General features: G+C 38.7%; 2 protein-coding genes and 1 pseudogene across 5 annotated transcripts in view; 2 read left to right on the top strand and 1 right to left on the bottom strand.

The window, feature by feature from the left end:
• ANKRA2 (ankyrin repeat family A member 2) overlaps nucleotides 1-8435 on the top strand; it is a 9173-nt gene extending 738 nt beyond the window's left edge. For all 4 annotated transcript variants that reach the window (XM_042448474.1, XM_042448475.1, XM_042448476.1 and 1 more), the window contains exons 2-9: nucleotides 610-999; nucleotides 1395-1553; nucleotides 1876-1941; nucleotides 3209-3306; nucleotides 4134-4259; nucleotides 6059-6125; nucleotides 6221-6301; nucleotides 7693-8435. In XM_042448474.1, coding sequence (XP_042304408.1) covers nucleotides 711-999; nucleotides 1395-1553; nucleotides 1876-1941; nucleotides 3209-3306; nucleotides 4134-4259; nucleotides 6059-6125; nucleotides 6221-6301; nucleotides 7693-7748 — 942 coding nt within the window. In that variant the 5' untranslated portion in view covers nucleotides 610-710 and the 3' untranslated portion in view covers nucleotides 7749-8435. The remainder of the gene's footprint in view (nucleotides 1-609; nucleotides 1000-1394; nucleotides 1554-1875; nucleotides 1942-3208; nucleotides 3307-4133; nucleotides 4260-6058; nucleotides 6126-6220; nucleotides 6302-7692) is intronic.
• LOC121920665 overlaps nucleotides 1-16809 on the top strand; it is a 1182487-nt pseudogene that overhangs the window by 974649 nt on the left and 191029 nt on the right.
• BTF3 (basic transcription factor 3) overlaps nucleotides 9817-16809 on the bottom strand; it is a 7500-nt gene continuing 507 nt past the window's right edge. Inside the window, exons 3-6 of the mRNA XM_042448478.1 lie at nucleotides 12651-12764; nucleotides 12104-12305; nucleotides 11418-11474; nucleotides 9817-10109 (exon numbers count right to left, since the gene is read on the bottom strand). Coding sequence (XP_042304412.1) covers nucleotides 10063-10109; nucleotides 11418-11474; nucleotides 12104-12305; nucleotides 12651-12764 — 420 coding nt within the window. The 3' untranslated portion in view covers nucleotides 9817-10062. The remainder of the gene's footprint in view (nucleotides 10110-11417; nucleotides 11475-12103; nucleotides 12306-12650; nucleotides 12765-16809) is intronic.

The raw sequence follows: 16809 nt of genomic DNA, 5'->3' as shown, positions 1-16809 counted from the left end.
TGTGGAAGAACTCCAAATAACAAAAACACCTCTCTAGGAATCTCTAGGTCCTCCAGTGCAACTCTGTGGTCAACATCTGCCAGACATTGACCATAGAACTGCGCTGGAGGAGCTCCAAAGGCCTAGCGGAGTGTCCTCTCTAGGAATCTCTTGGTCCTTCAGTGTGACTTTTGGATAAAGATGACCATAGAGTTGTGCTGGAGGACCTAGATATTCCTAGAGAGAACATATTGATAAGATCCGTGAATAATCTAAAGCTAGTCTACCATGAAAAATGAGCATCATTTCAAATGCCGCTTCCCCAACCAACGCTGTGGCGAATGTTTATAGAGAGATTTTGATCATGACATCCAAAGATTGCAATGGGGATTGGGAAGGCTGCTTTCATTAGAGTTCCTGAATGCAGACAGAAAATGTAAATGATTATTCCACATTTAAGCATTACATTCTTGAGGTGTTTTGAAGTCAGTGGTTTAAAGCATCCAGACTACTGCAGGAAATATTTTGTATTACTTAAATTATCTTACCTGTTCATGCTGAAGAACTGTTCTTCTTTTGTGTTATTATGAGGTTTGGCATTATATCCCAATGTTTTGTTTTTCGTTGCAGATTGTCATAAACCTTGGCCATCTAAGGTTTTTTTTAAAAAAACTTCCACGCTAGAAGGAAAAACCATAAGGAAACACTTTAAATAACTTGAGCTTCGGAAAATGGAACCGTCAACAAATCTAGACGTTGGTACCCAGTTAATCGTGGAAGACTGTGCTGGCAGCTATAGCCTGTCTCATATGCCAGACATCAAAGTGGAGCATCACCTCGATCCCGGCGTTGAAGAAGGACAAGCTCAGAGTGTTGCCATGGGAATGAAGTTCATTTTGCCCAATAGATTTGATATGAATGTGTGTTCTCGGTTTGTCAAGTCTTTGAACGAAGAAGACAGCAAAAACATTCAGGATCAAGTGAACTCGGACCTAGAAGTGGCATCTGTATTATTTAAAGGTCAGGATTTTAAAGTGTTCTTTCCATAAAGGCTCATAAGTATTGTTGTTGCAAATGATTACATGCAATGCCCTTAAATGGCGGTTTGGTCAACCCAGTGCATTTTGGATTTTTGTTTATCTCAGAACCGTCAAATTGTATGTACAGTGCTGTGTAATTTTACAGCGCTTTATAAATAATGCTGTATTATTATTATTATTATTATTTCACATTCTGGAAGTGTAGTTCCTCTAAGAAAGATGCCTCTGTGAGCTGGGATGCTTTGCATAAACCAATGCTTCATTAGTTTTGGCTGATTGTTTTCACAGCATTCTACCCAACACAGCATGAAGCAAACCTGTTTCTTAAAATGTGGATTTTCATCTCTGCTTATTGATGTATTTTTCACTTCACAGCTGAGTGCAATATCCATACTTCTCCTTCTCCTGGGATTCAAGTTAGACATGTCTACACTCCATCAACGACCAAACATTTTTCACCAATAAAACAGTCAACCACTTTAACTAACAAGCACAGAGGAAATGAAGTTTCCACAACACCTTTGCTTGTCAACTGTGAGTGTTGCTCAGTAGAACTGTACATTTCAGTTTTTGTTTTGGAAGCTATTGGGATATTTTTTGTGTTCTCTTTATTTTTGTGTCCACTTTAAATTAGTTTGTCTGTCTAGGTTTCTGATATTTATCTAATTCAAGAAAAGATGTTTGATGTAGAATGTAATAATTCAGCATATCATTGTGGGTAAACAAAGCTTATTCAAATTGTAAATAAACTAGCCATGTTAGTATCCCCACTTTACTGACATTCAGACAGAATTTTAGTGTTGAGTTTATGGCTAATTGCATCTAAGGATACAATATTCTGTTGTTGTCTTTACAGCTCTATCTGTTCATCAGCTGGCTGCTCAGGGAGAAATGTTATACTTAGCCACACGCATAGAGCAAGGTAAGAATTTGTTTTGGCTTTGTTTTTTGGGGGGGCAGCAATGATAAGTTGCCAAGTTGGAATGGATGCTGTAGCAGGCTTTTACATAGATCATTTATACTATTTGTTCTTCATTTCATACATTGCTTTTCTCTTTTTAATCATGAAAATAGTTTGCGGATGGTTTGACTTTGTAGATCATAATGTCAACAAACTTTATGGGCTTCTACATATCAACACATCAGAATCAGAAAATGTACAAATAGCAGCAGCTCAGTGTTCTTAGTTTTTTGGGGGGAAGAAACATAATAGGAAGTTTGATTATTCATTCATTTATTTACATGTATCCTACCTTCCCCTCTCCTTAGGTGGTTTTTATTTCATGTGCTCTTAGAGATTCACCTTCATCCTTTATTTCTACTCCTATTATACACACTTTTTAGAATGTCCTTAGAAGCAAATGGCATGCACTGGAAATGTGATAAATGAAAGAGCTTCTGAGCATGTGCAAAATACATTTTAGGTATCACAGAGCAATCACTGATTGGTCCCGTAGGTTTGTGGGCAGTGGCAGGACATCTTAGAAGGCCTTGGCTACCAGATGAGCTATGGATCTCATTGTTTAGAAACTAATCACTGCTGTTTTTGATGATTGTGCTGGGTTTGCATCTAAAGTGACAAGAGTGGCAATATTTGAATGCTGGAGGCTATTTTATGATTATTTACACCCCTTCTTTCCTGCAGTGAGTTATAGGTGAATACTTGCTTCTCACTGTTCCTCACATCTTTGAGGTTGATCATGCTTAGAGAGCATGATTGGCCCAAGGTCACGCTGTAAACTTTATAGCTTAGGAAGACTAGAGCCTGCATTGCCCATGCTTTAGTCCACTACTCTGGTGATAACTGTTTCCTAAGCTAGCCTGTGATTTGGATGACTGGTGTGATATCAGCAAGCAGATACGTTCCAAACGATAGGTGAGGTTAGTCCAGTTTCCTTAAGAGTGTCAAATCTTATTCATGTTCTATTACAGTGGGTGCAGCTGTCTGTTCTTCATCTTCTTAATCAGCTTTAGAAGTGACTCCTGTTGCCTGCTTTGCAGTTTCACCATAGCAGATCCATGAACTATAGCTTGGCTAAATAGACAGCCATTAATTTGTGTTCACAATGGATCCTTTTGTGCCTCCAGCATTGCTTACCTTTGAAGAAAATCGTGTTTTAAATTGATTGTATAAATCATCACAAAGATAATAGTTGAAAGATTGTGTATCTGTATGTTTTGTTAAACAGAAAATGTCATCAACCATACTGATGAAGAAGGCTTTACTCCTCTGATGTGGGCTGCAGCTCATGGACAAATAGCAGTGGTAGAATTTTTACTGCAAAATGTAAGTGAAAATCTGTTTCGCTTCATTCATTTCTAGTGATACTGTATACGAATGCAGTGCTCATAATCCAGAAAAAAAAATTCCAGTAGCCCTTGTCAAAAGGGCTTTGCACTGTATAAATTCATGATATTTATTAGTATAGTTTTAAAAAGTCAAAGAAGCAAAACCCATGCATGATGTAATTCTGATGACAAGGATTATTTAAAGTCTAGCAAGTACATTTCTATACCACTTATCAGTGAACTAACACTCCCTGAGCAGTTTACAATGTGTAAGCCAATTGCTGAACTATATGGACTTCTGCCCACCAGCTCTGGAACAGCACTGGGTGTTCCTGTCCAGGAGCAGGGGGTGGTGACAGGAGATGTGTGATAGTTTTGGAAAATATGGAAGCTTTTATAAAGGAGAAAGAAAACCCATGTGGCTTCCATGGCTTGACACGAAATTATCTGAAGGATCTCTTCACATAGGTTCTTGCCCATGAGCTGAGATCATCATCTGAGGCAAGCTTGTTATCTGCTGCCCCAGAGGTTAGGACCTGAACCAGTGGATTCAAATGACAAGAAAAGAGATTCTAACTAAACATTATGAAGAACATCTTGATGGTAAGAGCTGTTCAGCAATAGAACCGACTGCCTCAGAAGGTGGTGGCCTCCCCTTTTTTGAAGGTATTTAAACTGAGATTGAATAGCCATCTCTTTCTAAATCTATAGTTCCGTTGTCTAAGGTGGTTTAAATCCCTAGACAGTTGACATCGTTTGGTTGAACTGGTGTGTTTGATTAATATGATAACAACTCATTTACCAATTTATTTATTTTTTTGCCAGGGTGCAGATCCACAGATTCTGGGGAAGGGGCGTGAGAGCGCCTTGTCATTGGCTTGTAGTAAAGGATACACAGATATCGTCAAGATGCTGCTTGATTGTGGAGTTGATGTGAATGAATACGACTGGGTAAGTCTATTAATGAGGTTGGTTCTGCCTTGGACCTAAATCCATTCACTACGGCCAATTACAGTAGATCCACTGAATCAACTTCAGAATGGGAAATCAACGCCTATGTAAATGTCATTGAATCAATGGATCTAACTGTCAGAGACTAGCGCTTGGCTTTAGTACTTAAGGTGTTACTGCTTGTTATTTACTTTGTTTATTAAAAGGGTTTTGTTCCATCCTAATGTTTTCAGGATCACTCACAATTAAAAACAGTCATAAAATATATTAAGGTTCAGAAAATACAGTAATATTGCAACATAGACAAAAACAAACGATGAATAAATAAGCAGACATGAAAGCTTTCACTTGCAGGATTAATTGTTGTCTCCTCTTAGTCTGCAATTTTTGCCCTCTCTCATTTCTAGGGAGTAGTATCAAAATGGTAACACTTGCAAGCCTGGTCATGGTCCACTGAGATTCAGATCCTTTTTTTCTTTCTTGAAAGGGTTGAGGCCTCAGAGTTGTGGCCTCCAAACTGTGGTCATCAGCTTCAGTTAGACTTCAACTCCTAGAAACCCCAGCCAGCATTGCCAATGGTCAGAAATTCCAGGAGTTGTATTTCAGCAACTTGGATAGTACAATAAGAATTGGGTTAGAAGAATGTAAGTTTAGAAGAGTTTTTGATGAGTTTCTTGCTATGACTTTTAATGGCATTATTGTAAGAGATTAGGCTCTAATCCCTGCCATGTTTTAAATCAGCCTTCCCTATTGGTTGAGGAATGATGGACGTTGTAATACAGCATATCTGGAAGACCCCATGTTAAATAAAGTTTGTCAAAAAATTCAATTAGCTGCTGGTTTTAGGATTCCTGAAGCAGAGATAAAGTTGCTGATTCTCTTAAATATGAGCCAGGCAGGCAACCAGACTGGGAAAAGGAATTTGACAAATATCTGACTTGATATATAATGGTAGGTAAAACCTGCATTGTGAGGTAAAGGATTGTAGACTTATGCAACATTTGTCTGCTAACACTCACTTACCTGTGAATAAGGTCCATAAGGTTGTATCCATAATATTAAAGGAGATGCATAACATAGAGGAGGGGAATCTAGAAATATAAGCCGGTTTACACCATTCTGTCATATTAAAGTGTGACCAGAAAACAGACTCCACAATGATACTATAAAGAAAGGATTACCCCTCATCTCAACTGCATATTAATATTACATACGCTGAAAGATCATCTTGTGTATGGGGTCCTTGGCAGGAATCCCTGTGTATTTCTGGTATGAATGCAAATTTCACCCAAATGCTCATCAACAGCAAATACCTCCATCTTTAACAAAAGCTTCACTCACAGAAGAGAACTGGACTTCTGTATTTTCTCTTAATTTTCCACAGAGGTGTTTTTTCTTGTGCAAGTTTAGTCAGCAGTATTTCATTACAGTGTTGTTCAGAATCAAAATAGGAGACACATTACCCCTTTCACGCTTCCCTAGCAATGGGCAAGACGATTATTTTTTGGGAAAGCTGAAAACACAGGAGAAAACCCATCTTTCTTTCAGTTCTCCTTAGAGGAAAAAGGGACAGTTTCTTCTCTCACTGAGGTTTTGCAGAAATATTGGTTTGCACCTGTTTGCTTGCACCTTCTGTAAAAGCTCCCCTGTGTTCTGTACACATGACACTAGACTCAGAGAAGGACTAGTTATGCCCACAAAAATGTATTTGGCTATTAAATCCCTCCATGTACATACAACATATCAATAAATAAACTACAAATTAATTCTAAAATTTTAAATTTCCTTGATTTTTACAGAATGGTGGCACACCTTTGCTCTATGCTGTACATGGAAACCATGTGAAATGTGTCAAAATACTCTTAGGTAAGTAGTACCAAGGTAATATTAGTCAATGAGAACTGTAAGAAATGCAGTATCTTAATAAATCAATGCTTTAAATTCCATGTTGTTTTAACTAGAGCATGGTGCTGATCCAACCATAGAGACAGATTCTGGATATAACTCCATGGATCTAGCTGTTGCCCTTGGCCATCGTAGTGGTGAGTATGCAAGCATTTCAGAATTTTTTAAATGAATGTTATCAGTAGATTAAACAGTTTTTATTTTTGTTCCAAATATGCATGAAAATGCCAGATTTGTCTGTGATCTTAAATATATATGTTTAGAAGTTCTGCTAAAATCACTAGGAGTCAACAAACTTTTTACTGTTACTTTTCGACTGTTTTTCTTTGCCACCATTTACAGTGATGGTACTACATGCAGAGCTACAACATAATATAGCATTGTACCCCTACTGACTTGCCACACAAACACCTCTCCCCCACTACTGAAAATATCTATGAGAAAAAATGTGTTTGCCTTCTTTGCTTGTTGTGGATTTCTGGTTGTATATTTAGTTCCAGAGTTTGTAGAGGGGGCAGTGAGCTTGCCCTATATGTGCCATGTTTTTTCTTTGTGGTGCTGTAATGCAAGAGTGAATTTTCCCTGCTCCCCATGGGATTAACTATGGTGTAGTGGTTCGTATGTTGGACTAGGACTCTATGAAACCAGGTTTCAAATCCCCACCTATCGTTGGAGACCCAATGGGTGACCTCGGAACCTTCCTCAGCCTTAAAAGAAGGAAATGGCAATCATCGCTGAATAAATCCTACCCTATGTTAAGGTTACTAAAAGTTGGAGCTCACTTGAAGACGCATATCAATGTCCCCTTCCATGGCCGATGAAGAGTCAACCTGTCACTGCCAAGAAGGGCCACTCTATCACCCCATTTCACCCTACATAACCAAAACAGGAGAGGAGGGGTTAGAAAAAATTATCAGCCATCCCAAGTCTCAGGAGGAATTTTACTGGATTTTCTTCCTCACTTTACCTTTTTTTGTTCCTGTACAAGCCTTTTCTCAAATCAGGAAGTGAAGGGGGCAGGACTGTACAGGCTGAACAAAGGGGTCCCAAATCCTAGAAAAGTACAATGGCAAAAATTGTCACCTCAGAGGTTGGGGGAATTACTGACCATTTAGGGCAAAAAAAAAAATTCCAGACCCTCACCCCTCCATTTTATCAAGCTCTGCTGTAATGAAGATAGCAATCCACATGATATTGGAATGAAACTGTCATGATCCCTCACCATTCGCTATGCAGGCTGGAGCCAGTTGCACTCCAGCAACATCCAGTGCTGCACCCAATTATACTTTTGCAAGAGCACAGCCGAAAGGTGAAGCTAGGAAATGAAACGTTTAGCAAAATTCCTGTTCATATGACAAAGCCAGAGGTGGGTGAGTGTAGAGAAAGCATTTGCATTAGCACATTGTAGTCCCTTAGGATCCTTCTTGATAGTGCCAGACTATTAAGGATGGAGGGCTGGTTTTGTGTCACTATAGATGATCCACAGTTAAGCACTTTCAAAACTAACTTTTGTTTTTTTCCATTTCAGTTCAACAGGTTATTGAATCACATTTACTAACACTCCTTCAAAACATCAAAGAATAGTATTGTACTTATGGGATGACTTCATATATGAAGATTTCAACTTGTTTTAGCACTGATTAGTATCATAAAGACTTTATTTATTTTTTAATTGGTACCTTAGTCTGACCATTGATGGGAAGTTCTTCTTATGAAGAGTGCAAACCATATTTATGAGTAATGTGGGAATTTTAGTTGGTTACTTAAATGTGAGATTTTGACACTTTCATGCTGCACTGCATGTTTATCAGCTGTTGGCTCTAACAGAGCAGTTAGCAATGCCAGGGCTCTGCTGTAGACTGTGTCGCCTGGCTGTTGGTCTACAGAAGTCTTTTTCCACAATGTTTGCCTAACATGCCTGAACTGTCAAAAATGGCTTGGTCAGCACAACTGAGACACTCTAACCAGTTTTGCCAAGGATGCCAAATATCAAATGGTTTGGGAGTTGGGTTGGCTGAGTCTGCCTTCTCTTATTGGCAAGATTTTAACAGTTTCATTTCAGATTATCTGATTGACATTCAGTCATCTGTAAAGCCACATTTATTCTACTTGTAAAAATGTCATGTTGCACAATAGCTAAGAAAGGAATGATGGAGTACTTCAGTATGTAGAATGTCATATTTCATTCTGTCTATGTATTATGTACTTTTATACATTTTCTAGTGAACTGCAATATAAAACTTAAAAATGTATTAAAAGCATACAACCCAGCATTCAGACCACTATGTATGTGCAAATGGTATTGAAATGGACTAGTGTGGGGAAAGCTTTCTTGTGATTTTACTTAGGGTTTAATACAGAAATGTCATGCAAAACTAAAATACCCAGGCAATTCTCAAGTAATTAAAAAGGGACACATCTCTTCCCATTTCACATGAGCCAACTGCAAAAGCTAGGTCTTCTCAGAGCACCTGGTCATTGTGGCTGAAGGATTCTAGGAATTAAAGTTTTTAAAAATTCCAGAATTAATCCATTACTGCATTGGAGACTTTTCCTTGAAATCATGTGAGATACAGATATTAATGGCCCATTGTTCCTTTCGAAGCAACATTCATTTTACCATAGCTTTTCCTATTGTCTGTTTCATTTTTAACTTTTCAGTAGCATTTTTGGAAGTTTAAATTTTGACAATTTCATCCAATATCTATGGGGTCATGTTTCCCAGCTCTGGCTTAAATGCAGTTAAGAGATAGTGAAGATGTTTGAAATGCCATCTTACCTTCAGTGTGGTCAGAACTTAAGATCTAGCATTCTAACTGTATTTACTTAAAACATAATACTGAATTTCAAGGACAGCTATTTTGAATAAGTCATCTTTTCTGGATTCCAAGATGTTACAGCTGACCTGTTAAGTGTTTTTATTCAGTGAAAAACAAAAACTTGAGGATGTAAACATGTTTTATTACAGGCTTAGTCAGAGGCATGGTTTATCATGGAATGGTTTTCTCTGGTCAGCTAAAGAGGAGCTGTGTAATAATACATATGCATTCCCCCCATTCTTAATCTTACACTAGATTTCGCTAGAAAGAGGATAAAGTTCTACAGTGCTTTTTGAAATGAATATTCAAGCGTACCACTGTATGAATTACACATTATGTGTACTATACAGTAGGATGCCAGAGCATCAAAATCCTATATTTGAAACTGAATTTATATTTTTAAAAATGTAGAAATGTGGTTTCTCCATTTAGTGCATCTATCTTGCTTTCTTTTCAATTTGGTTTTTATCTTAATGAATTGCATTAGAGTGCATTTATTTTCTCCTTAAGTAATTTGAGTATAGTATGTTTGCAGATATTTATTTTGCCTGATTGACATTAAATTTAAGCTCTGTCTCAATATAATAAAATGAAAGCCAGGACACATGGTCTATGAAATCTGTTCTGCATTAATCAAAGGATATATACATATTCATTCAATTCCACATAGGTATTTTCTGCACGAATTCTGTAGGTGTCTTCTTAGCTCATGAATTTATTAAGAGCTTGCTGCTCAGCACTCTTCAAGCTAAATTTTGTGATTGCTTCTGGTAAGGATAGATGTTTGGTAGAGAACATAAGACTTCAACACAGTACAAAATATTACTAAAATATTTGCCTAAACATGTAGCCTTTATTAGCATTTTGGACTTAATACTTTTCAATTTTGTGTAATTCCAACCCAGCTGCAACTAAATGCCCCGTGCACTAGCAATAACTGAGGAGAGCTGCAATTTGTAAGAGCTTCCAAATATTACAGATCTTAGATTCGTAAGATCAGTACAAAAATGTTACAAATAAAAGTCACAATATAAAATAGCAGCTCCATATAATTTTCAAGTTTAACTTAAAGTGACAGTTCAGTTTGCTTCATTCTTTGAAGCCTCATCAAAATTTTCCACGAGATCTGAAAAAAAGAGTTCACAAGAATCAGGCTTTTAAAATGCATATAACACTTATTTATAAGACACATGCTAATATCAAGAAGATAGTTTGCAATTCAATAAATTGAATCAGCCTGCATTAAGTATTAAACCCACAGATAGATGGTATACAGATCTTTTTCCTTCAATAATTCCATGGAATGTAATAGATAGAAGCAACACTTTACAGAACAAAGCTTTGTGTTTAAGAAAAATATATTCCAAACAGTCTAGCCAACTCAGTATCATGTTCTCTTCCTGGACCTGAAAAGTCAGAACTTTGATGCATCTCTTCATGGGTGACCTTTGACAAGTCACACTGCCTCAGACTCAGAGAAAGTTGAAGACAAACCCTCTCTGAGTAAATCTTGCCAAGAAAAACCCATGATACGGTTGCCGTAAATCAGAAACAACTTAAAGGTAAACAAGAATAATCTCAGAACCAGTGGCAATAGTTGTGCAGACTTGTTTTGCTTTGTTGTTACAAAGATGTCATATTCTTATACCTTTACTCTTGTCCACCAATTGATTCTGATGGAAGTTCTGTAAGCAGAGCCTTTGGGATATCTTAAGACCAGGCATACTTAGATGGGCACAGGTAGTCCTTTAGGACGCCTGGTCCCAAACCATTTAGGTCTTTCAAGATCAGCACTTTAACTTGGAATCAGAAAACAGCAGACCACTGATACGCTATACTATGAATGGTCAAACCCCTCCCCCCAAACATTTAAGCAACTGCATTCTGCACTAGCTGACCTTCCAAAGTGTCAGCCCCACATTACAACAGCCTGGCCTGGAGGTAACAAAGGGTGCATCTACACTGTAGAAATAATGCAGTTTAACACCACTTTAACTGCCATGGCTCTATCCTACAGAATCCTGAGTCACTAGCACTTTTGGCAGAGAAGGCTACAAAACATTAAAAACTACAAATACCAGTATTTCACAGAATGGAGCTACACCACTAAGTGTGTCAAACTGCAGTGTAGATGCACCCTAAGATAAAATAAGGTACACCAAGCCCACAGAGGGTTGCAACAAATATATTAGCCTAAGCTGACTCAAGGCTCTCCCAGACACTAATGCTGCCTGGGCATGTACAGAAGGAGTCTAAGATGAAAGCTTGATGTTTCTGAAGAACTGGTTGAATATTTCAATTCAGCTGACCTCTCCACCCACAGCACCTCCATCTAATGTTTCAGCTTGTTCAAACCCATCCAGCGCTAAACTACTTCTAAATATCTGTTCACATTACTTTATTACAAATAAGCAGTGAAGTGAACTTTTCTTACCTGGAACTTCATCATCGTCTTCCTCTCCAGTAGCAAGAGGTGCTTTGCCATCCACAGCTATAATCAGAAATACATAAAAACAGATTTACTTAAGCCATTTTTTCTGAAGAATCAAATTTGCAGATTCCCTGGGCTGAAAGGCGGTCTCCACCCTTGTCATAACACTGACAAAAGTTTGAATCATATAGCCTAATCTGTGCATCAAATTCAGATTAAAAGGCCTAAAATTATTATTGCATTAGGAGCCCCTCCTATGGAAATTCAGATCTCAAATGAAAATGTATCTTATACCGCATACACTGACATTAAAGGACTATGCATTTAAAAAAATGGTGTACATGTGCCAAAGGTTAGACCTATCATTGACCCAAGGCTGCACATCCTCCACTGCTCACCCTACCCCTGGTTGGGGCAGTTTTTTGCCCCGAAATATGCAACAGCACCCACCCAAGGCTGGGGAGATGCTACAGGTAATTCCACCACATTTTTCAATTTTTGCAAATTGGCCAATAACACTAAGTCCTTGTGGACACTACGGGCCATTTCTTGCCCCCAAATTGTGGTGCTTAGGCTTAGATTCCTTTGGAGAAATGCATAAACAGTATGGGATGAATCACATGAGGCTCACACTTTGCCCAACCTACTTTGAAAGTTGCAAGAATATTCTCAGTTACAATCCTACTTACGTTGTTTGGGTAGAGCCTCTGCTAGTCTCCTCAAACTTGTCAGACTATCAGCACCGAGCTGGTTTAAGATGCTAGGAAGCATTTCAGTCAGTTGCTTTGTTTCAGCATGACCTGTGATTGTGAAAGTGTTAGCAGCTAGGGAAGCCTGAACCTTAGGGTTGTTGAAGTGGATGACAGTGCCCTGATTGGTAAACATGTTTACCTGCAAAACAAGAAAAAGGCAACTTGAATAATCAAACTAATGGGCTATAATGAACTACAGTCACCCCTCCTAACGCATAGATCTGAGATCCACACCCTTGAATATACATGGAGAGGAGACCTCTGCTATTTGCAATGGTGCATGGGGGTATGCCTCATTCAAGCCTATGGAGCCTGAATAAGCACAAGCCTCCGTTTTTGCGGTGGGTGTCCAGAATGGATCGCAGTGAGGGCCAACTGTACATTGTATTTGATTTTTAAGGTCAATTATTCAAAAAAGACAATCCTTTTCAGAAAACAATATTTTAAGAGTGCGTTCAAACTAAGGCAAAAATATAGATGTTACCTCTTCAATACCAGAGATGTTATTTACTCCCAGCTTCTTTAATGAAAACTGAAGCTTCTTATCATCTGCTGTAGCTGTTCTATGAACCACCTTCTTCTTTCTACGGGCAGTACCCTAAAGATAAAGAGCATAATTTTTAAACTGCCAAAATATACAAATTATTTTTAAAAACAACCTGCCCAGAACCTAAGCACTTATATCCTTGTTCTTCAGTGACCATGCTCCTTTAAATGCTCAGCAATACTCCACTGAAACACACTGTGCTATCTTATCAATGAGAGATAAGCTGAAGACGAACTTGTAAGAAAATAATTGGGCCTGTACAGACAGGCCAAAATAAAGCTGCTTTGGGTCACTTTGGAGGTATGCTGTTTAAATGACATATGCTTCTTAAGAGGCCAGAAGCTGCACCAAAGCTTCACTCCAGTCTTTAGGACTGGAGCGTGGCTTTGGATTTTGGCACAGCTTCAGGCCTCTTAGGACGCATGCATCATTTAAACAGCATGCCTCGAAAGTGATCCGAAACAGCTTTATTTTGGCCTGTCTGTACGGGCTTCATTGACTGATTTGGCTTTGGCAAGCAAGAATAATTTCCTCAGAAGAAAGCACAGAACCTTTTAAACAGTGTATGGGTTCCCCACAACCAGACATCAACATGTCATAAATGCCCAACATAGCTGTATCAGTAGAGATAATTCAGTAAGTTGACATCCAGGGGTAGATGTGTGAGCCATATAACAAATCCAATAAAAAATCTACCAGTGATTCCATCACTGGCCAACCAAAATGCACAATATACAAATTGCAAGCTTTCAAGGCTCCAGTGGTTTCTTCCATCAGGCAAGGTGAAAACATCACAGGAGAAAAAAAAATGAAGATGTTAGTCATAGGTCTGCATTTTGCTGTTTCTGTCCTCAGTTCAGATGGTATGGAGGGGTATTACTTGCAGGCTTGCACTTCCTCCTCCTGGCCATGTAGCTGCAGGGAGATTATCAAAGTCCAGGAAATGTAGCATGCATTTGCAACACAAAAAAGATACTTCGTTTGCAATGCAGTATATCTCCATCCTTGTGAAACCTTTGTTAGGCAGGGATCACTGAATTTCTCAAGAAGCTTTCATGCTTTTGCATCAGGAAAACTTTAGGTGGTGTTGAGGGAAAATATGCCAATCCAGTCATAATTTAAAGCTGGTTATACAAAGCAGTAATATTTCTGCAGATTCATTATTAACACTGAATTAATATTGGGTATCTGCATTTTGTACAATTTGATCTAAATTAACGGCACACATGGCAAAAAACTCCATCCAATCCATTTGCCCTCAAATGCTGTCTGGGCAGTGGGGGCAGGGTATTTACTCCATGCTTTTAGACCCCAGCGGCCATTAGGAAGTCATTTCCTTACTTCTGGCTTCAAAAAAAGGCCTTTCATTTTTTTTTCATGCCCTTGAGAAGACATGGGCTGCATGTTCTATATTGCTGAATATGCCTATTTAGATCATGGCAAGTCACCATCCATGGGAAGGTAATTCTTCATGGAAGCCACACCTCTCAAGTATTGGCCTCTGCATATTTGACTGTAATGTCACCTCTGCTTGTTGTGCAATAATCCTGCTAGGTCAAATCTAGACTAACTATCATAGTTAATACAATGTACATCTGCTTCAGCAAGATTATTTCTATTACAGGTTAACAGTATCTTATGCTTACAACAGAAATTATAGTAATTATATAGTTTTAATAAATAAAATGAAGCCAACAAGTCCCACAGAATGTATTTTAAGATAGCAGTAATTACTTTAGTTCCAAAAGCTAACTTTATTTAAATTAAAGCAACAGCTACCGCCCTGAAGTAATTTGCACGATGAAACTTATAGGCTCCAGCTGTAAAGCACTTCCTTATGCTGAGACTTGAAAAACCACTGGCTCCACCTGGTTTAGAGAAGTTGCTGATGCAGCTACATGCCAGGAAGGCTGCCAACATTGTTACAAACATATCATGGTGATGACACATTTGATACACAGACCATTTTTAAGGTCTACATCCTTGGTTTGATCAGAATTAATTACCACCTAGTTCAACTGGATCCACTCTCAAATTAAGTCAGTGAACAGAGAGCCATATGGTGAGGGAAGTGAAACATAAAATGAAATAATGCATTTTGTTTCTCAATCTATCCACACTTTAACTTAGAAAGTAAGGAAAACAGTTTCTCTTCTTCTCATCAGTTTTTATTTATTTTCATAATCCCCCTCTGAGATAATTTAGGACTGAAAAATGAAACTGGCCCAAAGCCCTGTTTAATTTCATGGCTGTGGTGAGACTTGGGGACCTTCCACGCTACAGTCACAGTACTGCGACTGCCCTTTAACTGCCATGAATGCATCCTATAAAATCATGGGGTCTACTGTTCAGTAAGGAACACCCAGAATCCTCAAGCCAGAAAACTATACTGCCTGACCAAACTACAGATCCCAGAATGCTTCCATAATGGAATCATATTACTATAACCATTCAGTGTGAAAGCAACCTTGGATCAGAGAACCCCAGGTTTAAGTCTAATATGCAATCCATTACAGTGCAGTGTAGTGGTTTGAGCATTGGGCTACCATTCTGGAGACCAGGGTTCGATTCCCCACTTGGCCATGGAAAACCACTGTGTGACTTTGAGTGAGTCACACTCTCATCCCCGAAAAACCCAGTTCGCCTTAGAGTTGCCATAAATAGAAAATAACAACAACACCTTCCCCCATGTACCTAATTTATCTGCACACGCTTTGCAGTCCTTTTTTGGAAGGTAAGTCACACACACACTTTTTTTGGAAGGTAAGCAGGCACAAAGAGACTTAAAGAGAGTAATGATTATGCCACACATAGTGGGCCCTTGGTATCTAAAGGGGTTTGGTTCCAGGATCCCTTGGAAAACTCTTTAATCAATTATTAAAACAGCATACCATTACATGTTTCTATCATGAAATGCAGTGGGCCCTTGGTATCCGCTGGTGTTTGGTTACAGGATACCTGTGGATACCAGAATCTGTGGATTGTCAAGTCCCATTAAATACAAGGACAAAGTAAGATGGTATCCCTTATATATAAAATTGAAAAATTATAGCTTGCTTTTAAGAATTTGTATATCTTTATTTTGATATCTTTATTATATATTTTATTTTGAAGCCATGGGTGCATCAATGCTTGAATCTTAAAAAATCTGTGGATATGGATTCTATTTAATTCCCCCCCTCCCCCAAACCCTTAGTAAACGCTTCCCTTTTTACAGCTTATGAAGGACTGCAATCTTGTTGCTGGTTTTTTTGGGGGGGGGAAGCAGAGGATTATACAAACTGACTCAGCAGGAATCAGTAGTTAGAGTTCAAAATACACTGCAGAAATAATCCAGTCTGAGACCACTTTAACTGCCCTGGTTCAATTGTAGGGAATTCTGGGAACTGTAGTTTTGTGAGACACTCAGCCTTCTCTATCAGAAAGATCTCTGGCACCACAACAAACTACGGATCCCAGGATTCCCTACAATTAAGCCAGAGCAGTTAAAGCGGCCTCAAACTGGATGACTTCTGCAGTGTGCTTTGGATCTTAACTGTACTTCCTCAGCTGCATTTGGTCAGGAAGTAGACTTGAGTCCAGGAAAACCCATGCTGCCAACTTCTTTCTTTCAATGAGTCTCAAAGGGGCTGCAAGATCTCTCTACGTACTGATTCTGTCTTCGAATTCTACTTTTTGTTAAGACTTTGTCTAAAGATGTTTTTTAAAAGCCCTTCTTATCACCTCCACAGCCCTTCTTGAAATATATCCCTAGCTTAACCTTGTGGAGGTGGCATGTCCTTCTTCTTTCTGGATCCCACCTGATGACAGCAAGGAGGGACAGTCACTGGATGACCCTGAGTTGTAATATTGGGAAGGAGGCCTGATCAGACTGGCAGGTTTTATATTCATATTTACCAATAACCCCTAACATACTCTGCCCCTTTCACTGCTGATGCTCATTGAACTGACATTTTTACCACACCTCTCTGTCTGTCTGTGTGTGTATATATATGAGACAGAAGTATATATGAGTCCAGAAGCTGTGCCAAAACCACATCCCAGTTGGTGTGGCTTCTGGCCTCTAAAATGTGTGTGTCATTTAAAGAGCATCCCT

Source organism: Sceloporus undulatus, chromosome 2, assembly GCF_019175285.1.
Source record: "Sceloporus undulatus isolate JIND9_A2432 ecotype Alabama chromosome 2, SceUnd_v1.1, whole genome shotgun sequence".
Lineage (NCBI taxonomy): Eukaryota > Metazoa > Chordata > Lepidosauria > Squamata > Phrynosomatidae > Sceloporus > Sceloporus undulatus.
Note: the sequence above shows the minus strand (reverse complement) of the source record. Positions and strands in the feature narration are given on the sequence as shown.